Source organism: Salmo salar, chromosome ssa09 (assembly GCF_905237065.1).
Source record: "Salmo salar chromosome ssa09, Ssal_v3.1, whole genome shotgun sequence".
Lineage (NCBI taxonomy): Eukaryota > Metazoa > Chordata > Actinopteri > Salmoniformes > Salmonidae > Salmo > Salmo salar.
This window is the reverse complement of record NC_059450.1, coordinates 74420796-74445928: the sequence shown is the minus strand read 5'-3', so window position 1 is coordinate 74445928 and position 25133 is coordinate 74420796. Positions and strand designations below refer to the sequence as shown.

The 25133-nt window shown below is 43.9% G+C and overlaps 3 protein-coding genes across 8 annotated transcripts; all 3 read left to right on the top strand.

The window, feature by feature from the left end:
* Positions 1-3340: 3340 nt before the first annotated feature.
* LOC106611890 (zinc finger protein 175) lies at positions 3341-18544 on the top strand. Of its 2 annotated transcripts, XM_045724016.1 has the most exons (4): positions 3341-3652; positions 3885-4232; positions 4305-4726; positions 18068-18544. In XM_045724016.1, exons 2-4 carry the CDS (start codon positions 3953-3955, stop codon positions 18410-18412), a joined length of 1047 nt encoding a protein of 348 aa, XP_045579972.1. In that variant the 5' UTR covers positions 3341-3652; positions 3885-3952; the 3' UTR covers positions 18413-18544. The 2 variants fall into 2 exon arrangements, with proteins under 2 accessions (XP_045579972.1, XP_014068006.1); XM_014212531.2 differs by lacking the exons at positions 3341-3652; positions 3885-4232; positions 4305-4726 and adding exons at positions 11002-11302; positions 11559-12056 and having other exon boundaries at positions 17523-18544.
* LOC106611891 (myeloid zinc finger 1) lies at positions 6470-10463 on the top strand. Of its 2 annotated transcripts, none has more exons than XM_014212533.2 (3): positions 6470-6848; positions 8952-9413; positions 9490-10463. In XM_014212533.2, exons 2-3 carry the CDS (start codon positions 9299-9301, stop codon positions 10347-10349), a joined length of 975 nt encoding a protein of 324 aa, XP_014068008.1. In that variant the 5' UTR covers positions 6470-6848; positions 8952-9298; the 3' UTR covers positions 10350-10463. The 2 variants fall into 2 exon arrangements, with proteins under 2 accessions (XP_014068008.1, XP_014068007.1); XM_014212532.2 differs by having other exon boundaries at positions 6476-6848; positions 8952-9418.
* Positions 18545-19481: 937 nt separating the features above from the next.
* Positions 19482-24808, top strand: LOC106611896 (zinc finger protein 878). Of its 4 annotated transcripts, none has more exons than XM_014212541.2 (5): positions 19482-19607; positions 20428-20780; positions 20933-21072; positions 22674-22734; positions 22832-24808. In XM_014212541.2, the coding sequence occupies exons 2-5, from the start codon at positions 20489-20491 to the stop codon at positions 24241-24243; spliced, it is 1905 nt and encodes a 634-aa protein (XP_014068016.1). In that variant the 5' UTR covers positions 19482-19607; positions 20428-20488; the 3' UTR covers positions 24244-24808. The 4 variants fall into 4 exon arrangements, with proteins under 4 accessions (XP_014068016.1, XP_014068015.1, XP_014068017.1 ...); XM_014212540.2 differs by having other exon boundaries at positions 19504-19735; XM_014212542.2 differs by lacking the exon at positions 19482-19607 and adding an exon at positions 19622-19842 and having other exon boundaries at positions 22677-22734.
* Positions 24809-25133: the final 325 nt, after the last annotated feature.

Here is a 25133-nt window from a genome sequence, read left to right as displayed (position 1 = left end):
ACACAGTGCACTAGGTTTTATCGACTTGAAGCTTTGCAAACGTTTAAAAAAATAGTTTAGGGTTGAAAGGTCGAATTGAGTTTATGCACACGCAAACGTCACAGAGGGGCGTTCCCTAACGGAAATAATGCTACAACGTGCCAATAGGATATCGCTAGCTCGTGCATGCCTTTGCCCATCTCCTTGCTTGTTCTGCCCACTATCTGCTCACACTCTAAACGACACTGTTGAACCATCTTGGGTTAGTTATATATTTAGTCTAGCCGTCTATCTAGTAGCTGTTAACTTATTACAATAGCTCGCTAGCTACCTGTCTTTGATACGTATTTGTACAGTTCTAGGAGAGATAGGATATATGTAAATAGCTGATTTGTTGACGAACAACAAATAACAACGTTCAGAAAGTGGTAAGAATATTTTGTGAAATTGACAGAGCTGTTATTATCTGTAGCTAAAGCTAGCTAGCAAGCTTTATAAATGCGTTATTTGGTTTACGCCTAACCACAAGTAAAACGTGGTGTAAGTGGTTTATTAATATGTTCGTTACAAGCATGTTTCTGGGCTAAATCATTTGTAGGTGAGATGCCTATTACTGACAAGATATTTGAGGCACATCCATGGTATTTGACAGCATACCTCTGTTTCCAGGAGGAAGATCCCTGACTCTCTGGACACTGGTGTGATCTGGAAGAGGTCCAGTGTTGGATTGTTGTTGCGGCTATGTCAGAGGCCATCCTCACCTTCCAGTACCAGCTCAATGGAGTCATGGAAACGGTCCTCAAAACCGCTGTGCATGAGATCACTCGGCTGGTGAAGGACAGCTTCCTGGAGGAAGTGACACAGAGCAAGCAGGAAGTGGACGTCTTGAAGGAGAGGCTGCAGCAGTGTGAGCAGAGATGGAGAGATGGAGAGGAGGAGAGGAAGAGGAGAGAAGTTGAAGAGAAAGAGCAGAGTGGGATGTGTAGGAGATGTGGTTGTGCTGGAGACACTGATGAGAGAGAAGAGGCCTGTCAGGTGAGTGAGGAGAGATATACATACACACACACACCGATATAGGATCTATAACTTTGTTCTGTTCCATCCTCAGGAGAAGAGGAAGGTTGTGTTATCAAACAGGAGATGTTCCAGCCAGGTGGAACCAGTGCTCTCCCAGAGAGAGATGGTTCCACAGGAAACGGTCACACCCAGCTCTTCCTGTATCTCCGAAAGGATGGAAGAGACAAAGGCCCATGTGGTCCATATCAAAGAGGAGCCCAATGACTGGGGGGACTTGGTTTCCCAGATGATCACATCCACAGTTTCCCCCATGATGAGCCTGAGTCGTCTACAGAGATTGAGCTCACATCCTGGGGGATGGACCAGGGAGCCTCTTCCTCCATTTCACACCATTGACCAGGAAGGAGCAGCACCTTCTCCCAAGGTCAGTGATACCCACCCAGGGGACAGAGCATGCTGCAGGGGCCCTCGAGACCAGCCCCAACGGCCTGATCATCAACACAACGGCACAGCTTGGGGTCAAACCCTACAGCTGTCCACACTGTGGGAAGAGCTTCCCTCAGCTCCGAAACCTGAAAGACCACCAGAAGTACCACCACACAGGGAAGAAGGCCTTCACCTGCTCCCAGTGTGGTAAGGGTTTTGTGTACATGTCCCACTTCAGGGTACACATGCAGCGCCACACGGGGGACAGGCCGTTCAGCTGCTCTCAGTGTGGGAAGAGCTTCAGCCTTCAGAGCGGCTTGATGAAACACAGGGTCATTCACACTGCAGAGATGCCTTATGTGGTGGAAATTAAATATTAATTACATACTATACTGTTTAATTAGACATACTATGCTCTTTTTACTTAAGAGAATTGTCTACTGTTATATGTTAGTTTTACTGATACAGGCTTGTCTTGTGTGACTAAGTCATAAATCTGAGCGCACAGATTTATGAGCTGCTTGGATGTGACACAGTTTGTGACCTCCTGTGTTTACGATCGGCAGGAATTTAGCTATGTGGGATTTGCAGGGAGGAACAGAGAGTGGAGGCGATATCAGCTATCATGATCTACACAGATGAACTAAATTACTTCTTACAACTCTGTTCCCAGGGCCTGTTTCTGCACATCTGCTAACTGTCACAAAGATAAAAGGATGTACTTTCTATAAAAGGTGAAAGACAGCTCTGATCATGGAGCTTTTCAAGTCGGACTATTTTTAGTGATGGTTGATTGCTTCATTTTTGCAAATCTTATAAAGTTGTTTTGAAGAAGTCTTTCTCCTTTTGGTTAGAAATACCACCATACTTACCACTGCATGGAATGTGGGAACAGATTCAATTCTAGAGCAGACATGAACAGATTCATGCAGCAAGGTAGACCTTTGAGCAGAAGCAGGTTGATTTCGAAAAATAGAGTGGAAAATAAACTGCCCACGTGTACTATGTTCAATGTGTTGTTGCTGACGCATTTAATGTTGAGAGGAATAAAACTCTTTGAATAAATTATTCTCATCCTTTCTTAATAAATGATTGATCACACAGTGTTATTTATTTGTTACATACACACACAGATATCTTAAAAGTAAGAGTAATAAGCAAGTATCCTTGTCTGAGCCTGAATGGCCCATAGAGTAACTTACTCTGTTACATAAATACATTTGGAACTGTGCTTTTTAGACCGATTCTACCATCAAAGAAAAATATTTACCAGATCTAAGCAATCACATTGGCAGTATGGTGCATTTAATGTTGAATGGAATAAAACACTATATGAAGAAATTATTCTCATCCTTTCTTAATAAATTATTGGTCACAGTGTTAACTGTTACATACACAAGCAAATATCTTAATAAGCAAAATAAACCTGAGTAAGTGGCCTGGTCCGAATCAAAATGGCACATAGACTAACATTAAAATAAATGCATTTGACAGAGATTCAAACGTTGAAGAATAAGAATAACCAGTTCTGCGCAATTGCATTCGCAGTATGATCACCTCGATGTCACAGACCAGAGGGACGGGAACCAACCTCTCCAGTCTAGCCAAAGATAGAAGGGGTAACCCAGATACGTCACAGGGGCTATAAAGGTGAAGCATACATTTAGAAAGTTATCTCACCACCAAATATGGAAATGAGAGGAAGTCTAGTTGTGGGTAGTGGGAACTTGGTGAAACAGGGCCGACATTCTGCTAATTTTCTCATCAATGAAACATCTGATATCAATATATTTTTCTGTTCCCAAAACGAAAATATGTTACGAACACAGTGCACTAGGTTTTATCGACTTGAAGCTTTGCAAACGTTTAAAAAAATAGTTTAGGGTTGAAAGGTCGAATTGAGTTTATGCACACGCAAACGTCACAGAGGGGCGTTCCCTAACGGAAATAATGCTACAACGTGCCAATAGGATATCGCTAGCTCGTGCATGCCTTTGCCCATCTCCTTGCTTGTTCTGCCCACTATCTGCTCACACTCTAAACGACACTGTTGAACCATCTTGGGTTAGTTATATATTTAGTCTAGCCGTCTATCTAGTAGCTGTTAACTTATTACAATAGCTCGCTAGCTACCTGTCTTTGATACGTATTTGTACAGTTCTAGGAGAGATAGGATATATGTAAATAGCTGATTTGTTGACGAACAACAAATAACAACGTTCAGAAAGTGGTAAGAATATTTTGTGAAATTGACAGAGCTGTTATTATCTGTAGCTAAAGCTAGCTAGCAAGCTTTATAAATGCATTATTTGGACGCCTAACCACAAGTAAAATGTGGTGTAAGGGTTTATTAATGTGTTAGTTACAAGCATGTTTCTGGGCTAAATCATTTGTAGGTGAGATGCCTATTACTGACAAGATATTTGAGGCACATCCATTTGACAGCATACCTCTGTTTCCAGGAGGAAGATCCCTGACTCTCTGGACACTGGTGTGATCTGGAAGAGGCAGTGTTGATTTTGTTGCGGTTATGTCAGAAGCCATCCTCACCTTCCAGTACCAGCTCAATGGAGTCATGGAAACGGTCCTCAAAACCGCTGTGCATGAGATCAATCGGCTGGTGAAGGACAACTTCCTGAAGGAAGTGACACAGAGCAAGCAAGAAGTGGACGTCTTGAAGGAGAGGCTGCAGCAGTGTGAGCAGAGATGGAGAGACAGAGAGGAGGAGAGGAAGAGGAGGGAAGTTGAAGAGAAAGAGCAGAGTGGGATGTGTAGGAGATGTGGTTGTGCTGGAGACAATGAGATGTCAGGTGAGTGAGGAGAGATATACATACACACCCACACGATATAGGATCTATAACTTTGTTCTGTTCCATCCTCAGGAGAAGAGGAAGGTTGTGTTATCAAACAGGAGATGTTCCAGCCAGGTGGAACCAGTGCTTTCCCAGAGAGAGAGGTTCCACAGGAAACGGTCACACCCAGCTCTTCCTGTGTCTCTGAAAGGATGGAAGAGACAAAGGCCCATGTGGTCCATATCAAAGAAGAGCCCAATGACTGGGGGGACTTGGTTTCCCAGATGATCACATCCACAGTTTCCCCCATAATCAGCCTGAGTCGTCTACAGAGATTGAGCTCACATCATGGGGGATGGAACAGGGAGCCTCTTCCTCCATTACCATTGGCCAGGAAGGAGCAGGACCTTCTCCCAAGGTTAGTTATACCCACCCAGGGGACAGAGCATGCTGCAGGGGCCCTCGAGACCAGCCCCTACGGCCTGATGATCAACACAACGGCACAGCTGAGGGTCAAACCCTTCAGCTGTCCACACTGTGGGAAGAGCTTCCCTCAACTCCGAAACCTGAAAGACCACCAGAAGTACCACCACACAGGGAAGAAGGCCTTCACCTGCTCCCAGTGTGGTAAGGGTTTTGTGTACATGTCCCACTTCAGGGTACACATGCAGCGCCACACGGGGAACAGGCCGTTCAGCTGCTCTCAGTGTGGGAAGAGCTTCAGCCTTCAGAGCGGCTTGATGAAACACAGGGTCATTCACACTGTAGAGAGAGACCTTACCACTGCACGGACTGTGGTAACAGTTTCAATTCTAGAGCGGACCTGAAAAGACATGAACAGGTAGATTCATGCAGCAAGGTAGACCTTTGAGATGAAGCAGGTTGATTTAGAAAATCAGAGGGGGGGGAATAAGTGCCCATGTGTACTATGTTCAGTGTATCTATTAGTTGCTGATTCATTTAGTGTTGAGAGGAATAAAACTCTTTATGAATAAATTATTCTCATCCTTTCTTAATAAATGATTGGTCACACAGTGTTATTTGTTACATACGCACACAAATATCTTAAAAGTAAAAGAGTAATAAGCAAGTATCCTTGTCAGAGCCCGAATGGCCCATAGAGTAACTTACTCTGGCAAATAAATACATTTGGAACTGTGCTTTAGACAGAGATTCTAACATCAAAGAAATATGTACCAGTCAAGTGGCCATTTGATTAATTTTTCTTATGGCTTGGGGGTAGAAGCTGTTAAGGAGCCTTTTGGTTCTAGACTTGGCGCTCTGGTACCGCTTTTCATGCGGTAGCATATAAAAAGTCTATGACTTGGGTGACTGGAGTCTGACAATTTTATGGGCTTTCCTCTGACACAGCCTATTATATAGGTCCTGGATGGCAGGAAGCTTGGCCCCAGTGATGTACTGGGCCGTACGCACTACCCTCTGTAGGGCCTTACGGTCAGATGCTGAGCAGTTGCCATACCAGGCAGTGATGCTGGTCAGGATGCTTTCAAATGTGCAGCTGTAGAACGTTTTGAGGATCTGGGGGCCCATGCCAAATCTTTTCAGTCCCCTGAGGGGGAAAAGGTTTTGTCGTGCCCTCTTCACGACTGTCTTGGTGTGTTTGGACAATGATAGTTCGTTGGTGATGTGGACACCAAGGAACTTGAAACTCTCGACCCGCTCCTCTAAAGCCCCGTTGATGTTAATGGGGGCCTGTTCGGCCCGCCTTTTACTGTAGTCCAAGATCAGCTCCTTTGTCTTGCTCACATTGAGGGAGAGGTTGTTATCCTTGCATCACACTGCCAGTTTCTGACCTCCTCCCTATAGGCTGTCTCATCGTTGTCAGTGATCAGACACTGTTGTGTCGTCAGCAAACTTAATTATGGTGTTGGAGTCGTGTTTGGCCACGCAGTCATGGGTGAACAGGGAATACAGGAGGGGACTAAGTACACACCCCTAAGGGGCCCCAGTGCTGAGGAACAGCATGGCAGATGTGTTGTTACCTACCCTTACCACCTGGGGGCTGCCCATCAGGAAGTCCAGGATCCAGTAGCTTAGTGATTTGCTTCGTGGGCACTATGGTGTTGAACGCTGAGCTGTAGTCAATGATCAGCATTCTCACATAGGTGTTCCTTTTGTCCAGGTGGGAAAGGGCAGTGTGGAGTGCAATTCCAATTGTGTCGAGTATAGGTTCATTACTCTAGGCTTTGATCAACACGTTGTACACTAGTGGCACCTGCTGGTCAAAATAATTCAGAACAGACAAATTATAGTTGACGTCGCGCATGTCGCAGCGCGTGCCCAGGGTAGCCACAGAAAATCTTTGGGATGGCTTTTTTGGCTCGAAACCAATAGCAAAACTATTACGTGGTTGTTCGACAAAAACGAAGCTTCGGGCGTCATTGATCACGTGCTTCTGACAAACGATACAAGCAACAGTACTCTGCCTCGAAATAAACTGCTGAGCGATTTCTACGCATGCCTCGGGAGTTCCGGTATAAAACGTGACATCCTAAAAAAATATAGTTGCTACCTTTCTCTTTTACCTCTGTGTACAGTTCTAAGAGACATAGCTAGGATGTTTGTAACGAGTTGATGGGTTTTAGCACAACAAAAAACAACGTTTGGAAAGTGGTAAGTATATATTTTTTGAGTCAAATGGTCAGAAAGCTGCTACACAACCCCGTGTTACTATCAGTAGCTCTTTAGCTAGGTGTTGTTAGCAACGTGGGTGTATTTACACATTTAGCCTTACTTTCTACAGTACCGGTTGGCACAAAAACCGTCCGTGGGAAGCCAGGAGTTAAATAGAATTCCAGTTAAACGTACTGTGGAGGTGGGCAGGATGGTTAGTCATTAAGACGGGGAATTTGAGACATTATCTAAAGGAACCTATTATTAAATATACTTCCCAAACGTGGGTCTTCCTCTCTGCCTAACCTTACCTCGTGTCAAAATAAAATGACCCCTCAAGTTATCCCTTATTTATCCACATATGTCGCACGTGCAGGACTTTTATTTTGACATGAGGTTAACAGGGAGGGAGTGGGTCTACAACAGACCCACGTTTGGAAAGTCTGTTTAATAGGATGATCCTTGACGTTTTGTCACAACACGCGTTGCCAAAAGCATCAACTAGCTAAACTTGAGAAATGCATTATTTGGTAGATCTAGCCACAACCAAAACAAGGTACATTGCATTCAGAAAGTAATCAGACCCCTTGGCTTTTTCTAAATTTTGTTATGTTACAGCTTAATTCGCAAATTGATTCAATTGTTTTCCTGCCTCAATCTACACACAATACCTCATAATGACAAAGCAAAAATATTTTTTAGTGATGTTTGCAAATGTATTAAAAATAACATAAATATCACATCTACATAAGTATTAAGACCCTTTACTCATTACTTTGTTGAAGCACCTTTGGCAGCGATTACAGCATTGAGTCTTCTTGGGTATGACACTACAAGCTTGGCACACCTGTATTTGGGGAGTTTCTCCAATTCTTCTCTGCAGGTCCTCTCAAGCTCTGTCAGGTTAGATGGAGAGCGTCGCTGCACTGCTATTTTCAGGTCTCTCCAGAGATGTTCAAGTCTGGGCTCTGGCTGGGACATTGAGACTTGTCCCGAAGCCACTCCTGTGTTGTCTTGACTGTGTGCTTAGGGTCGATGTCCTGTTGGAAGGTGAACCTTCACCCCCAGTCTGAGGTCCTGAGCAGGTTTTCACCAAGGATCTCTGTACTTTGCTCAGTTCATCTTTCTCCCATCCTGACTAGTCTCCCAGTCCCTGCTGCTGAAAAACATGCCCAGAGCATGATGCTGCCACCAACATGCTTCATCATAGGGATGGTGCAAGGTTTCCTATAGATGAGATGCTTGACATTCAGGCCAAAGAGTTCAATCTTGGTTTCATCAGACCAGAGAATCTTGTTTTTCATGGTCTGAGAGTCCTTTAGATGCCTTTTGGCAAACTCTAAGCAGGCTGTCATGTGCCTTCTACTGAGGAGTGGCTTCCATCTGTCCACTCTACATAAAGGCCTGATTGGTGGAGTGCTGCAGAGATGGTTGTCCTTCTGGGAGGTTCTCCCATCCACAGAGGAATTCTGGAGCTCTGTCAATGACCATCGGGTTCTTGCTCAGTTTGGCCAGGCGGCCAGCTCTAGGAAGAGTCTTGGTGTTTCCAAACTTCTTCCATTTAAGAATGATGGAGACCACTGTGTTCTTGGGGACCTTCAATGTTGCAGACATTTTTTGGTACCCTTCCCCACATTTGTGCCTCGGAGCTCTACGGACAATTCCTTCAACCTCATGGCTTGGTTTTTGTTCTGACATGCACTGTCAACTGAGGGACCTTATATAGACAGGTGTGTGCCTTTCCAAATGATGTCCAATCAATTGAATTTACCCCTGGGGGACTCCAATCAAGTTGTAGAAACATCTCAAGGATGATCAATGGGAACAGGATGCACCTGATCTCAATTTCGAGTCTCATAGCAAAGGGTCTGAATACTTATGTAAATAAGGTATTTCAGTTTTTTTATTTGCAACAATTAAAAAAAAAAGTTTTTTGCTTTGTCATTATGGGGTAAGGCACTGTAAGTAAAAATGTATTAATTGTTTGTTACAAGCATGTTTCTGCGCTAAATCATTGGTAGGTGAGCTTGCTCTTACTGACAAGGTATTAGAGCCACATCAAGACCGCATTTGGTGTATTTGACAGCTTGCCTCTGTTTCCAGGAGGAAGATCCCTCACTCTCTGGACACTGGTGGGATCTGGAGGAGGCTAAATCCCAGTCTTTCCCTTGTAGTGAACCAAACTGGGAAACAAGGAGGGCAGTTCATCCATAGAAGACTGGCTGTGAACTTTGGGACAGGTATTGGATTTTCCAGTGTTGCAACTATGTCAGAGGCCATCCTCACCTTTCAGTACCAACTCAATGGAGTCATGGAAACGGTCCTCAAAACCGCTGTGCATGAGATCACTCGGCTGGTGAAGGACAGCTTCCTGGAAGAAGTGACGGGTGGCAAGCAGGAAGTGGAAATCTTGAAGGAGAGGCTGCAGCAATGTGAGCAGAGATGGAGGGATGGAGAGGAGGAGCGGCAGAGGAGGGAAGTTGAAGAGAAAGAGCAGAGAAAGAAGAGGGAAGAGACAGAGCAGAGGGGTGTGTGTCGGAGATGTGGTTGTGCTGGAGAGAGACAGTTAGGTGAGATCCACACACACGCACACGCACACACACAATATAGAATTTCTGACTGTGTTTGGTTCTGTCCTCAGGAACAGGGAAAGGTTTTGATATCAAACCGGAGATGTTCCAGCCAGATGGACCCAGCGCAGGAGAGAGTCCACAGGATACAGCCACGCCTGGCTCTTCCTGTGTCTCTGAGAGGATGGTAGAGAGGGAGGACCATGTGGTCTATATCAAAGAGGAGCCCGATGACTGGGGGGACTTGGTAAACCAGATGGTCACATCCACAGATTCTCCCATAATGAGCCTGAGTCGTCTGCAGAGATTGAGCTCAAATACTGGGGCATGGACCAGTGAGCCTCCGCCTACACTCCCAGCATCATGGGCCAGTGATCCTCAGCCTCTAGCACCATGGTCCAGGGAACCTCTACCTCTAGCACCTCTGGCCAGGGAGCCTCCACCTCTACCTCCAGCACCATGGACCAGGAAGGAGCAGCACTTACTCCCAAGGTCAGTGATACCCAACCAGGGGACAGGGCATGCTGTTGGTGCCCTCGAGACCAGTCCCAATGGCCTGAGCATCAACACAACGGCACAGGTCAAACCCTACAGCTGTCCACACTGTGGAAAGAGCTTCCCTCAGCTCCGAAACCTGAAAGACCACCAGAAGTACCACCACACAGGGAAGAAGGCCTTCACCTGCTCCCAGTGTGGTAAGGGTTTTGTGTACATGTGCCACCTCAGGGTACACATGCAGTGCCACACGGGGGACAGGCCGTTCAGCTGCTCTCAGTGTGGGAAGAGCTTCAGCCTTCAGAGCGGCTTGAAGAGACACAGGGTCATTCACACTGCAGAGAGGCCTTACCACTGCACGGACTGTGGGAACAGATTCTATTCTAGAGCGGACCTGAAAAGACATGAACAAATCCAGTGCAAGATACACCTTTGAGGTGGAGCAGGTTAATTTGGGAGGGAGGAAATAACTGCCCATGTGTACTATGTTCAATGTGTTGTTGCATATACATTTTAATGTTGAAAGGAATAAAACACTATGAAGACATTATTCTCATCCTTACTTAATAAATTATTGTTCAGTGTTAACTGTTACATACACAAAGACATATCTTAAGTAAAAGAGTAATAAGTGGCCTTGTCCGAATCAAAACGGCACTGCCGATTCCAACATTGAAGAAAAATATGTAGGAGTTCTGCGAAATTGCATTCGCTGTATGATCACCTCGATGTCACAGAGCAGAGGGACGGGCCCCAACGTCTCTAGTCTAGCAAAATACAGAATGGGTAACCTAGATACGTCACAGGCGCTATAAAGCTGATGCATCCGTTTAGAACGTTTTCTCACTACCAAATATGGTAGTGAGAGGAAGTCTAGTTGGGGCTAGGTGAAACTGGTCTGATTTTCTAATCAATGAAACATCTCATCTGAATAAAAAATGTTGTTCCCAAAACTAAAATCAATTACGAACACAGTGCACTAGGTTTCATAGACTTGACGCTTTGACAACATGCACTCGTTTTCAATAACTCAATGTAAGGTCGAATTGAGTTTGTGCACACGCGCACTTCAGAGGGGCGTTCCCTAACGGAAATATGGAAATAATGCTACAACGTGCCAATAGGATATCGCTAGCTTGTGCATGCCTTTGCCCATCTCCTTGCTTGTTCTGCCCACCATGCTTCATCTGCTCACACTCTAAACGACACTGTTGAACCATCTTGGGTTAGTTATATCTTTAGTCTAACCGTCTATCTAGTAGCTGTTAGCTTATTACAATAGCTAGCTAGCTACCTGTCTTTGATACGTATGAGTACAGTTCTAGGAGAGATAGGATATTTGTAACTAGCTGATTTTTATGACGAACAACAAATCACGTTTGGGAAGTGGTAAGAATATTTTGTGAAATTGACAGACCTTCTGCAGTAATACACTGTGTTATCTGTATGTAAAGCTAGCTAGCAAGTTTGATAAATGCATACACCTAACCACAAGTAAAAAGGGGTGTACGGGTTTATTAATTTGTTAGTTACGAGCATGTTGCTGCGCTAAATCATTGGTAAGTGAGCTGCCTATAACTGACAAGATATTTGAGGCACATCAAGACCACATTTGGTGTATTTTACAGCTTGCCCCTGTTTCTAGGAGGAAGAGACCTGACTCTGGGCACTGGTGTGATCTGGAGGAGGCTAAATCCAAGTCTTTCCATTATAGTGAACCAAACTGGGAAACAGCTCATCCGTAGAAGACTGGCTGTGAACTCTGGGACTGGTACCAATAAGGGAAGGAGGGGGGGTTCCAGTGTTGATGTTGTTGCAGTTATGTCAGAGGCCATCCTCACCTTCCAGTACCAGCTCAATGGAGTCATGGAAACGGTCCTCAAAACCGCTGTGCATGAGATCACTCGGCTGGTGAAGGACAACTTCCTGAAGGAAGTGACCGGGAGCAAGCGGGAAGTGGAAATCTTGAAGGAGAGGCTGCAGCAGTGTGAACACAGATGGAGGGATGGAGAGGAGGAGAGGAAGAGGAGGGAAGTTGAAGAGAGAGAGCAGAGAAAGAAGAGGGAAGAGAGAGAGCAGACAGGGATGTGTAGGAGATGTGGTTGTGCTGGAGACACTGAGGAGAGGGAAGATGCTCTGTTAGGTGAGTGAGGAGATATATATATATATATATATACACACACACACAGTCTGATTAATCAGGCAATAATACACAATTAATTGGTATATACAGCCTGAAACGTATACCTGCAAAATCATGTACATTTTCCTTACAAGCCAGAATATGAATTAAATGTCATTTAAACGTACTCAAATTAAAATCAAATGCTATTCATCACATGCTTCGTAAACAACAGGTGTGTGTGTGGACTAACAGTGAAATGCTTCCAAATCCTTCCCCAACAGTGCACAGAGAAATAACATTTGGAAATAATTAAAAAAAGTACCACGTAATAATTGTTACACAATGAGTAACGATAACTTGGCTATAAACAAGGGGTACCAGTACTGAGTTAATGTGCAGGGGTATGAGGTAATAACTTGGCTATATACACAGGGTACCAGTACCGAGTTCATGTGCAGGGGTACGAGGTAGATATGTACATATAACTTGGAATAAACTGACAGACCATCAACAGTTGCAGCAGCATATATGATGAGTCAGAATATTCAGTGTAAATAGAGATTTACCATTCAAATAAATGATTACCATTATGTTGTTTGTAGTTAGATTGGTAAAAGCAATGTCAAATTGATTGTATAATTGATTCAATTAATGCAAACATGGCTCTAAAAACAAAAATAGACGTATAAATGTTCTAATATAATAATGATATTGAACAAAAAAATGGCCAACAATTAAACAGAAACTCAGCTACTGCTCTGTCTGGATGAAGTGCCATTCTGTGACTTTGGCTAATATGCCTTTTTTTGTGGTATCGAGTATCGTGATGTATTGAGTATTGTGATACTAAACCTGGTATCGAAGTCAAAATTCTGGTATCGTGACAACACTAATCCAGATAGCAAAATAGTTACCCAATAGCTACCCAGACTAACTCTTTAGCAGTCTTAAGGCTTGGGGTGGTAGAAGCTGTTCAGGGTCCTGTTGGTTCCAGACTTTGTGCATCGGTACCACTTGCCATGTGGTAGCAGAGAGAACAGTCTATGATTTAGGTGGCTAGAGTCTTTGACCAATTTTAGGACCTTCCTCTGACACTGCCTGGTAAAGAGGTCTTGGAAGGCAGGGAGCTTGGCCCTAGTGATTGAGCTGCTTGACACGGGTGTGGTAGGCCTGGTCACCGACGACGATAAGACAGCCTATAGGGAGGAGGTCAGAGATCTGGCAGTGTAGTGCCATTACAACAACCTCTCACTCAATCTGAGCAAGACAAAGGACCTATAGGAAACGGAGGGCCAAGCAAGCCCCCATTCACATCAACGGGGCTGTAGTGGAGCAGGTCGAGAGCTTCAAGGTCCTCAGTGTCCACATCACTAAGGATCTATTATGGTCCAAACCACAGGAGGTTGGTGGCACCTTAATTGGGGAGAACAGGCTCATGTTGATGGCTGGAGCGGAATTAGAGGAATGGTATCAAATACATAAAATACATGGTTTCCAGGTGTTTGATACCATTCCATTTGCTTCGTTCCGGCCATTATTATGAGCCATCCTTCCCTCAGCAGCCTCCACTGGTCCAAACACACCAACACAGTCGTGAAGAGGGAACAACAATACCTATTCCCCCTCAGGAGGCTGAAAAGATTTGGCATGGGCCCTCAGATCCTCAAAATATTCTACAGCTGCACCATTAAGAGCATCTTGACTGGCTGCATCACCACTTGGTATGGCAACTGCTTGGCATCCGACTGCAAGGTGCTACAGAGGGTAGTGCGTACGGCCCAGTACATCACTGGGGCCGAGCTCCCTTCCAGTCAGGACCTTAAATCAGATGATGTCAGAGGAAGGCCCTATGCAACCGCATGGAAAGCGGTACTTATTAACCAAGTCTTAGGGCTGGGCACTATGGACAAAATATTATATCACAGTATTTTTTTGAAATTGGACGGTATTTGACTGTATTTTTAGTTTTTGAATAATAGAAGTTCTACATTTGCTTCATGAGTAGTGAGTGATCCTAGGGTGGCAACACATACATTCTAAGTGATTTCAATTAGTATTTCTCCATTCTGATTGTTTTATACGTTCAATTCAACTTCAACCAAAACAAATTTCAGTACTTATCATTTCTGCATTTCCTGCACTCAGTTGTAGTGGTGGGAAAAGTACCCAATTGTCATACTGGAGTAAAAGTAAAGATACGTTAATAGAAAATTACTCAAGTAAAAGTGAAAGTCACCCAGTAAAATACTACTTGAGTAAAAGTTTAAAAGTATTTGGTTTTAAATAAACTTAAGTATCAAAAGTAAATGTAATTGATCAAATGTACTTAAGTATCAGAAGTAAAAGTATAAATAATTTCAAATTCCCTATGTTAAGCGAACCAGATGGCACCATTTTCTTTTTTTTAATTGTATTTACGGATAGCCTGGGGCACACTCCAACACTCAGACATAATTTACAAACAAAGCATTTGTGTGTAGTGAGTCCTCCAGATCAGAGACAGTAGATGACCAGGGATGTTCTCTTGACAAGTGCGTGAATTGGACCATTTTCCTGTCCTGCTAAGCATCAAAATGTAACGAGTACTTTTAGGTGTCAGGGAAAATGTAGGGAGTAAAAAGTACAGTATTTTCTTTGGGAATGTAGTGAAGTAAAAGTTGTCAAAAATAAAAATGGTAAAGTACAGATACCAAAAAAAAGACTTAAGTAGTACTTGAAAGTATTTTTACTGAAGTACTTTACACCACTGCTCAATTGAGATAATTTCCACACTGCCACATAGGGCTGCACGATATTGGCAAATAATCTAGGACTTATTTTTAACCAAATGTTGCAATTGCGATTTGACTTGCGAATTAGAGCAAAACTGTTGGAATCATGGAAATAGAATGACTATTCCAATTCTATAATTAGAATATAATAGTGGGCACTTTGAATACGGTGTGGTTTGAGACGACAACGAATTAAAATGCCAGGGAGCAGTTATTGTGAGAGTTGGAACTAAAGTTTTGGTAAGTGTTTCCTACGGGACCCTATAAGCTTTGGTTTGATTGCATGTTTTCTCTTAGCTACTTCATGTAGCTAATACATTTTTGCTTTGCATATTTCTCTTTGATTTAGAAGATACTGTTGCACAAACAACATGCTGATTTAGGTCTACACCATCACTGGTATTATCAGGCTGTATTAGCTAGCTACGTTTGCTTTTACTCAGTACATTTATTAGCTAGCTAGCTATTAGTGGCTAACAATTAGCATCTCACAAGATTAAGGGCAACTTGCTAAGAAAAGACAAACTAGCTGTTTGCTGATATAACACAAACTAATAGTGTCATTATGGAACACCTAGTGGATGTATATTAAGAAGCAAAGTGAAAACAGCATTGTTGTCATGAACATTGTTGCATGTGCTGCGTTGACCATGCAGACTGAATGCAAGTGTCTCATGGTTGAGGAACATCAAATGCGCTCTGAGGGACGGGGCGTGGCTAAATCTGTGTGGAAAGTGTCGCGGAGAGAAAGAGCAGAGAGAGATGACTCAAGTAGCAAAGTAAACTATAAAAATTGACATGACGTATCACATTTAACAAACTAAACATTCAAATACTGGCATAGCAGGTAAAGTAAAAACCCAAACCGGTACCGGCATCAATACAGGTATATCATAAAATACGGTATACCGCCCCCCTCCACACACACTTTTTTGACTCATCACATATGCTGCTGCTGGTACTGTTTACTATCTGTAATTTTATTCCTAGTTAAATGTACATATTTTCCATCTATTACCGTGTACCACTGCACATTGACTCTACTGGTACCCTGTAGCCAAGTTATCATTACTCATTGTGTATCTATTATTTATTATTACGTGTTTTACATTTTTTCTATATTTTATTTTCTCTGCATTGTTGTGTAAGCATTTCACTGTTAGTCCACACCTGTTGTTCACGAAGCATGTGACAAATACAATTTATTTGATTTCAGTACAGGAGGGGACTAAGCACACACCCCTGAGGGGCCCCCGTGTTGAGGGTTAGCGTGGCAGACGTGTTGTTGCCTACCCTTACCGCCTGGGGGTGGCCCGTCAGGAAGTCCAGGATCCAGTTGCAGAGGGAGGTGTTCAGTCCCAGGGTCCTTAGCTTAGTGATGGGCTTGGAGGGCACTATGGTGTTGAATGCTGCGCTGTCGTCAAGGAACAGCATTCTCACATAGGTGTTCCTCTTGTCCAAGTGGGAAAGGGCAGTGTGGAGTGCAATAGAGATTGTGTCATCTGTGGATCTGTTGGGACGGTATGCGAATTGGAGTGGGTCCAGGGTGTCTGGGATGATGGTGTTGATGTGAGCCATGACCAGCCTTTCGGAGCATTTCATGGCTACAGATGTGAGTGCTACGGGGCGATAGTCATTTAGACCTTGGCGTTCTTGGGCACAGGGACTATGGTGATCTGCTTAAAACATGTAGGTATTACAGACTGGGTCAGGGAGAGGTTGAAAATGTCAGTGAAGACACTTGCCAGTGGGTCAACGCATGCTCCGAGTACGCGTCCTCGTACTCCGTCTGGCCCTGCGGCCTTGTGAATGTTAACCTGTTTAAAGGTCTTACTCACATCGGCTACGGAGAGCGTGATCACACAGTTGTCCGGAACAGCTGGTGCTCTCACGCATGGATCAGTGTTGCTTGCCTCGTAGCGAGCATAGAAGGCATTTAGCTCCTGGTTGGCTCGTGTCACTGGGCAGCTTGCAGCTGGGTTTCCCTTTGTAATCCGTAATAGTTTGCAAGCCCTGCCACATCCGATGCGCGTCAGAGCCGGTGTAGTAGGATTCGATCTTAGTCCTGTATTGGCGCTTTGCCTGTTTTGATGGTTCATCGGAGGGCGTACTGGTTTCTGTGCGGTTTGTCCTTCAGCTGCTCAAAATTTGAGACAAAATATCCACAGAAAGGTATTGTTTACCCAACTTTAATGAGCCGGTAAGGAGTATGGTTTGGTTCGGCACAGAGGTAAAGTTATTTTTATTGGTAAAAAATGTTTATATTCTGAATCAGGGGAGGATGGAGAACAATACACGTTTTTTATTTAAGTAAGATTTTTTTTCATTGTCATGGCATGCTTGGTTCAGTAGCTATTGATGAGATAACCGAATATCGAATATAAAACTAACTTTACTTTGGTGCTGAACTGAACCATATACCTACTGACCATATACCTACCAACTCTTAAACATTTTTAGAAAACAATACTTAACTGTGGATATTTTGTCTCAAATTTTGAGCAGCTGAAGGACAAACCACACAGACAACCGCTAGAGTTTAAATGTAATTGTATTCACTATTCTGGCTTTTAAGGAACATTTTACACAATTTTGCAGGCATTAGTTTCAGGCTGTATATACCAATTAATTGTGTATTACAGCCTGATTAATCAGACTAACACACACACACACCTGATATAGGATCTGTAACTTATTTCTGTTCTATCCTCAGGAGCAGAGGAAGGTTGTGTTTTCAAACAGGAGATGTTCCAGTCAGGTGGATCCAGCGCTCTCCCAGAGCGAGAGGGTCCACAGGAAATAGCCACACCTAGCTCTTTCTGTGTCTCTGAAAGGATGGACGAGAGGGAGGCCCATGTAGTCCATATCAAAGAAGAGCCCAATGACTGGGAGGATCTGGTTACCCAGATGGTCACATCCACAGATGCCTCCATAGTGAGCCTGAGTCGTCTGCAGAGATTGAGCTCACATGCTGGGGCTTGGACCAGTGAGCCTCAACCTCCACCTCCACTCCCAGCACCATGGGCCAGTGAGCCTCTTCCTCCAGCACCATGGGCCAGTGAGCCTTTTCCTCCAGCACCATGGGACAGTGAGCCTCCACCTCTACCTCCAGCACCATTGGCCAGGGAGCCTCCACTACCTCCAACACCATGGATCAGGAAGGAGCAGCAACTACTTTCAAGGTCAGTGATACCCACCCACGGGACAGAGCATGCTGTGGGGGCCCTCGAAAGCATCAACACAACGGCACAGCTGAGGGTCAAACCCTTCAGCTGTCCACACTGTGGGAAGAGCTTCCCTCAACTCCGAAACCTGAAAGACCACCAGAAGTACCACCACACAGGGAAGAAGGCCTTCACCTGCTCCCAGTGCGGTATGGGCTTTGTGTACATGTGCCACTTCAGGGTACACATGCAGCGCCACACGAGGGAGAGGGCATTCAGCTGCTCTCAGTGTGGGAAGAGCTTCAGCCTTCAGAGCGGCTTGGAAAAACACAGGGTCCTTCACACTGCAGAGAGGCCTTACAACTGCACGGACTGTGGGAACAGATTCTATTCTAGAGCGGACCTGAAAAGACATGAACAGATTCATGCAGCAAGGTAGACCTTTGAGATGAAGCAGGTTGATTTAGAAAATCATAGGGGGGGGGGAATAAGTGCCCATGTGTACTATGTTCAGTGTATCTATTAGTTGCTGATTCATTTAGTGTTGAGAGGAATAAAACTTTGTAAATAAGTTATTCTCATCCTTTCTTAAATTGTTGGTCAAACGGTGTAACTGTGACACACACACACACACACACACACCTTAAAAGTAAAATAGTAAAATGTAAGTAGCCTTGTCCGAACCACAATGGCCATAGAGTAACAGATATCTTCCCCTGGGAAATAAATTAATTTGACAGAGATTCTCTCCTCAAAGAAAAAGATTTATGAGTTCCCGCGCATTCGCAGTATGATCACCTCGATGTCACAGACCTGTACGAGCTTTTGTGCTGAACACATTACATTGTTACAGGTGTCAAGCTTATGGGCATGTGGCAGCAGTGTGTTGGAGGGAGGTTCCAAGGTGTGAGAAGTGTGCAGCAGGGCTTGAGACAAAGGAATGTGTAGCATTGGGGAAAGTAGTGGTATGTGTTAATTGCAGGGGTGCCCATGGGGCTGGGCATCAGAAATGTTCAGTGCGAGAGAAGCAGGTTGAGGTTTCCAGGGTTAGAGTAGTGCAGAAATAGTTGTATGCTGAGGCAGTGAAGGAAGTTGAGGAAAATGGGTCAAGGGGGAGAGATCCTGAGAGAAGTGTTGTGAGTTGTAGATATGTACCAGTACAAGTGATATATGTTTCAGTAAGATTGGATTTTTAGAATTTATAGCAATGGTTATCAACTGTACTGCAGGGATGGAACGTAAGTCGCAGACAATTGAGGTTGTGGTGGCAGCTGCAGAGAAGTATTTGGGTGTGCGAGACTTGACATCAGAAGAGTTACAGGGTGTGTTAAGTGGCGGTGTCCCATCCTTTCAGGTTGTTGGCCCGAGGTAGGACTAAATACATTTAAATAGTGGAGTAGGGTGGTGTTATTTATTTTTTGTGAGTGTAGTGTTAGATGGTTGGGTATTTGTTTATTTTGTTCAAGCACAGTATAAGGGAGATGTACTCCAGTCTAGTAGGTGGAGGTAATGCAACATTTATTGGATGCCAACCGCCGTTAAACCTCATCGAAGAAGAAGAGACCCTGAGTGATGACTGCTCTGAGAGATGACGGCGCAGCTGGACCCTATTGGAATCTCCTGCCAGTGCTCAGGTACACATCGGAATCTTATTGGATATGGAAAATCGCGAGGGTTGGCCGAGAGGCGAGGTCCACTCGGGAAAATGTTGGTGTGGTAGCGGATTCGAGCTTTTGCACTACAGCGGACAGTTCTAACAAAAGTAAATATTGTTTATATTGCATGCTCCATACGTTGAAGATATACACCAAAAAACGCCGACGACCAAGCCAACGGAGTCAGTTGTTTTAGAGACCACTGTTTTAGCAGGTTTGTGCTGACCGACTGACTGCCATGTTTACGTTTTCGCGCCCGGACCCCCAGCTAGTTCACTAGCTAGCAATGCACGTTCACTGCATGTTGTGTTGGACTTGCTCGTCTGTAAGCAATGCATACACCTTTGTAAATGACAACAACATTAAAAACAGTATAACGTGCATGTATATACGTTTATAGAGTTATCTTTGTGACACAAGACATGTTAAACTCGCTTGTGCTAGCCCACAGTGTCTTCTTCTCGAGTCGTGTAACGTTACTGTAGCTACATCGCCATAAATCCGGATATATCCGATTTTAAAAAGTTAAATAATTAAGGTATTTGAGGTATAAATGTTATGTTGATGACAAAGTGTTAACAAAATCATCGTATTAAAGCTGACCTCTGATCACTCCCTAATCAGCATCGTTTCTTTAGTTTGAAAACAATCCCAGCAGTATTTTCTTCAGTTGTTAATGTGGTCAAATATGCCAAAAATGGTTTCCTGATCTTGAATACAGCGTTAGTCTACTGTACTGTAACTTTACTGTTGTCCTGTTATACCTCCTGATGTTTACATGATTCGTCTTGATTGACAGCTGAGCTTCCCACTCTAAAACCTGGGTGACGTCACACAAACCTGAGCTGGAGAGATTAAAGATGTCGGAGAAGGTGCAGAACACCTTCAGGTTGCAGTTGTCCTCCGTCATGGACTCCCTGCTCACTGCAGCCGTGTGTGAGATCTCCAAGATCTTTGAGGGCAGTCTGAGTGAGCAGCAGGCAGAGCTGATGCAGAGTGTAGAGGAGATCTCAGCATTAAAGGGGAAGCTGAGGCTGGCAGAGATGAGGTTGAAGGAGGGTGGAAAAATAAAGGAGTTGGATGATACGGCTGCCAACACCTCTGGGCAAACAGTCACTGACGTGACGACAATTGCTGAGATGGAAGAAGAAGGTAACTTGATATTGAGTAGACAAATAGCAACATAAAATGTCAGGTCTTGATAACTGTGTAGACACGAAATGCATTTTTTTTCCTCCCAGTTGGTGTCAGCTGAGCTTTATTTTTCTGTGTCATTACATTTCTATCTTTGGGTTTCTATGCAGTACCCGATTGGTGCGAGCCCCTTCAGTCAGAAGATTCTTTAATTCCACCCTCAAAGATCAAAAAGGAAAATGAGTGGCCATGGGTGGACCTGCGACCACTGAGTGTGTCTCTATGGCGCATCCCTAACATCAAACAAGAGGTCAGTGACCGGTCCAGTGTGGGAAACCTGAATCAATAAACAGACAGTCATAGTGCACACCCAAATGTAGCACACGGCTGAACAAAAGAATGTCTTCTGTTAATTAGGTTAAAGGGTAACTGAACCCCAATTTCAGCCTTTTCCCAACCCATTCACATTTTCAAAAATGCATTCAGTTTGGGGGAATTGGGGTGGGTAAACGTAGTTGTACCTGATCCAAATACTGTCTCATTAAAGCATATTTACCAGATGTCCACTGGCACGCTCTGATAATAAAATGATGTACATCATAGAAATATGGCTCTGGACAGTTAGCTCACAGTGGTAAGGTGCTGAGTTTCTGACATCTACTTACAACCTTGCGGTGTAAGTTTGAATCCCCATGAAATGTGACCTCACATTTATTGCATTATTATAGTGGGAAGAAAAGTACAATCACCTTGAAAATGAAGATTAGGGGCTCAATTCAATCCAACCAGCATTGCGGTATTTCTGTGAGTTCTGTGAGTTCATTTGACCATTGGAAAAAGAGCTACTGCGTAGTAGCTCTTTTTCCAATGGTCAAATGAACTCACAGATTGGTCTTGAGTTCTGTATAAAAACCTACAACTACTACCAGGGTGACTCTTCTCACAAGTATACTTTCACTTTTCAGAATTAGAAGTGTGGGCATGGGATGAATGTTGTAAATAAAGTATTTAAAAAAATATATATCTGGCCCATGTGGGATTAAAACTCACAATGCGCCACCATTCTATCATAGCAGTTGGGAAAAAATACAAGTTGAGATGACCACCATTGTCATCTATTTCTCGTTACGATGGATGTAGCTACGAATATAAACGTATAATCCTCATTGCCTACATGTTTTTGTTCTTTGTAGAAGCTCATAGATGTGTTTGAAACAGTAAGCAAAAATGTTGAATTTGGTCAAATGTGGAAATATGCCTTAGTGCCTTTTAAATTTCGTGTAAAGTCCGAGGTCTAGTCAAGGAAGCATAACGCAAACTATATTGGCACACTCCACTTACCAAGACCATTACCAAATAAGGTGCGCTGTCACCTGCTTTTATAGCAAGCCTTGACGTGGTACCACCCAGCATATCTAGAAGGGAGTACATTTCATACCGACCCTCCCTTGAGATGACGTGGTACCACCCAGCATATCTAGAAGGGAGTACATTTCATACCGACCCTCCCTTGAGATGACGTGGTACCACCCAGCATATCTAGAAGGGAGTACATTTCATACCGACCCTCCCTTGAGATGACGTGGTACCACCCAGCATATCTAGAAGGGAGTACATTTCATACCGACCCTCCCTTGAGATGACGTAGAGGAACCTTCTTAAGGCACCTCTACATCAGAGTTGAACTTTAAGCGGCAAAAAGAGCTAGATTTGCTACCAAAACTCCTAAATATATCACTTTTGCAACGAACTGTCTAAATAAATTGACGTTTCACTATAACGAAGCCTGAAACATCTGGATTTCCATGATTTTATATTTTTTATCATCAGTCACTCTTTAAATGTCTGCTTTAGTAGTACTTTGGTGGCGTTTTTGGTTGTGAGCATATTCATTATGAGTCTGTGTTTTAGCAGGCTGAAGATTTTGATAACCACTTGCTGACAGCCCTAGCCAGGAGTCCTCCACGAAAAGGTAAGAGTAAATCATCCTTGCCCCTTGTAATTGTAATTCAGCTCCTGGTGCAGGACATCATTACTGATCCCGCTCTTTCCGCTCCTCTCTCCTCCAGGGTCAGCTGCGGAGCGGTTGTTAAACAGACGTTTAAAAGACATACCTGAACTGAGCGGGGCCGGGTTAGGGTACGGTTGTGGTGGTTCAGTAGGGCGGGGGCGGGGGCTGAGGAAGACCCATGGTAGTCTGTTGTGCACATTCAAACAAGACAATCCGGAACCCCAGAGCAGCGTCTTATTAGACAAGAATGTCTTGAGGCACAGCACAAGACAAGGAAAAGATTGTGACTTACAAAGCAAACACAGTGAGGGGACACATGGGAAAACGAGTGACATAGTGAAAAAGAAGGTAGGAAGGAGAAGAAAGCATTTAAAAATGGAACCTAATGCAGAAGAAGAAGCAACAACCAGTGGAACTGACAAGAGTTTCTGCTGCAAATACTGTGGGAAGGGCTTTCACAGAGAGTTTGGCCTTTCTGTGCACATGAGGTCTCATAACAAGGGGACATACAAATGTCCCAAGTGTCCCAAAAAGTTTCCGTATCCAAGTGCACTCCGTGTGCACACATTGAACAGCCACGGCAAAACAGAAAAGAACAAACCTTGCTCTAACGTCAAAGAAAAGTCCAACTCTATCAACCACAAAGTGAAATCCCTCTCCCCCAGCAGAACAAAGCCTACTTCCCCCAACAACAAACCTCTCTCTTCCAGCAAGGTCAAACCTCTACCCCCCAAAGACAAACCTACCTCCCCCAACAACAAAGCTGGCTCCCCTAAAGGCAGCACACATCCACAACTTTATTCTTGTCACGTTTGCCATAAGGAGTACACTTCTGCAAATTCCCTGCAGGACCACGAACGCATTCACACAGGTGAGAGACCGTACCCTTGTAACCAGTGTGGGCAGAGGTTCCGTGTAAAGCAGTTCCTGATATTACATTTGCGTAAAGCCCATGCGGATGTGTACGGGGGTGAGGAGAGCAGCAGATACCTCTCCTGGACTGCACCAGTGGAGGATCCCATTGCTAACGGTGCTGAGCAGCAACCTGCCGTTAAGTCAAAGAGCAAAGACGATCGACGTGCAAAGGCAAACAGCAAACGGAAGCAAATGACAGTAACAGACGGTCTGTTTCAATGCACAGTGTGTAAAAAGCTGCTAAGTTCACAGATGAGCCTCGTTCAACACTTCCGCATCCACACAGGTGAGAAACCGCTCAGCTGCGAAGAGTGCGGCAAGAAATTCCGCTGTCACCCCATCTTGATCAGCCACAGGAGGTCCGCCCACCCGGGGAAGAAGTACCAATGCCTCAGGTGTGTTCAGCAATTTGAGACCATGGCCGAACGTAAGAGACATCTGTTACTAGTCCACCAATTCAAGAAACCCAACCCGCGGTCCCGCTGTCCTCGCTGTAACAGGACTTTCCACAACAGTAACTCCCTGAGGATCCACTATGAAACTGTCCATGCCTGAGTCTGTCCCCACATGGCTCGGCCTAGTCAAGTTGGAGTGTTCAGCAGGACCGGGATCAATTACATTCAGAAAGTCAGATTGTTACGTCCATTTGAAATTACATTTGTGATTTGAAAAGTGCTGTTTATTTTCGATTAGCCTTTTTGTAATCATTGACTGGCTGAGTGAAAAGGGAATTGACCCCAACCCTGGTGGCCAGTGAATTAACATAATGCTGAGAGAGGACGCTAAAAGAGCAAAAACTTGTGATTTGGTGGTCAATGTTTGTGATATGGTGCTCAATATGGGTATCACTGATAAAACTGTGATATGGGGTTGCAGGATCACATTTTTTTAAAGTCAGTGCCAGACCGGTTTATGGCATTTTTAATTTCAACGTCTTGGAGCCATGTTTTTATGTTTTTAGTTCCATGTAAACAGGTCTCTATCATTTCTATATTATTATGACAAATGTAACATGTTCTTTGTACTGTACATTCTCTGTTGTCAAGAAAAGCACAGGGAATATACTTTTGCTCAATTTCTTTTAATTTTTTTTTTACATGAATAAAATGTATTTACTGGAGGTTGACTTTATTCAATAGGTCATGCATACTTCAATATGGTTTTTCATGGATCACCCAGTTTATTAGTGACCTTTTATATGAATTACAATGATTGCACAAACATGGGCAGTAGAGACCTCCAGTAATAAAGGATAACAAATAGTACATTTTCCTCATTTGCAATAGTTATTTCAAGTCGTTAGATCTTCAGGTACATTTAAAAACCATGTTCACATTGAAGTGACTCAAATCCTTATTTTTTTTGCATATCCAATTTGAATCTGTTCATTTTCCTGCAGTCTGAACAGCTAAAAAGCACATGGAATCTGATATTTCAAGCCACGT

Bases quoted from the DNA above. Each gene is read 5' to 3' on its own strand.
- LOC106611891 (XM_014212532.2), top strand. From the start codon at position 9,115: ATGTCAGAGGCCATCCTCACCTTTCAGTACCAACTCAATGGAGTCATG. The intron at 9,419-9,489 runs GTGAGATCCACA...TTCTGTCCTCAG, and splicing joins TGCTGGAGAGAGACAGTTAG to GAACAGGGAAAGGTTTTGAT.
- LOC106611890 (XM_014212531.2), top strand. From the start codon at position 11,272: ATGACGAACAACAAATCACGTTTGGGAAGTG. The intron at 11,303-11,558 runs GTAAGAATATTT...CCCTGTTTCTAG, and splicing joins CAAATCACGTTTGGGAAGTG to GAGGAAGAGACCTGACTCTG. The intron at 12,057-17,522 runs GTGAGTGAGGAG...TTCTATCCTCAG, and splicing joins GAGGGAAGATGCTCTGTTAG to GAGCAGAGGAAGGTTGTGTT.
- LOC106611896 (XM_014212541.2), top strand. From the start codon at position 20,489: ATGTCGGAGAAGGTGCAGAACACCTTCAGGTTGCAGTTGTCCTCCGTC. The intron at 21,073-22,673 runs GTCAGTGACCGG...TCTGTGTTTTAG, and splicing joins TCCCTAACATCAAACAAGAG to CAGGCTGAAGATTTTGATAA. The intron at 22,735-22,831 runs GTAAGAGTAAAT...TCTCTCCTCCAG, and splicing joins CAGGAGTCCTCCACGAAAAG to GGTCAGCTGCGGAGCGGTTG.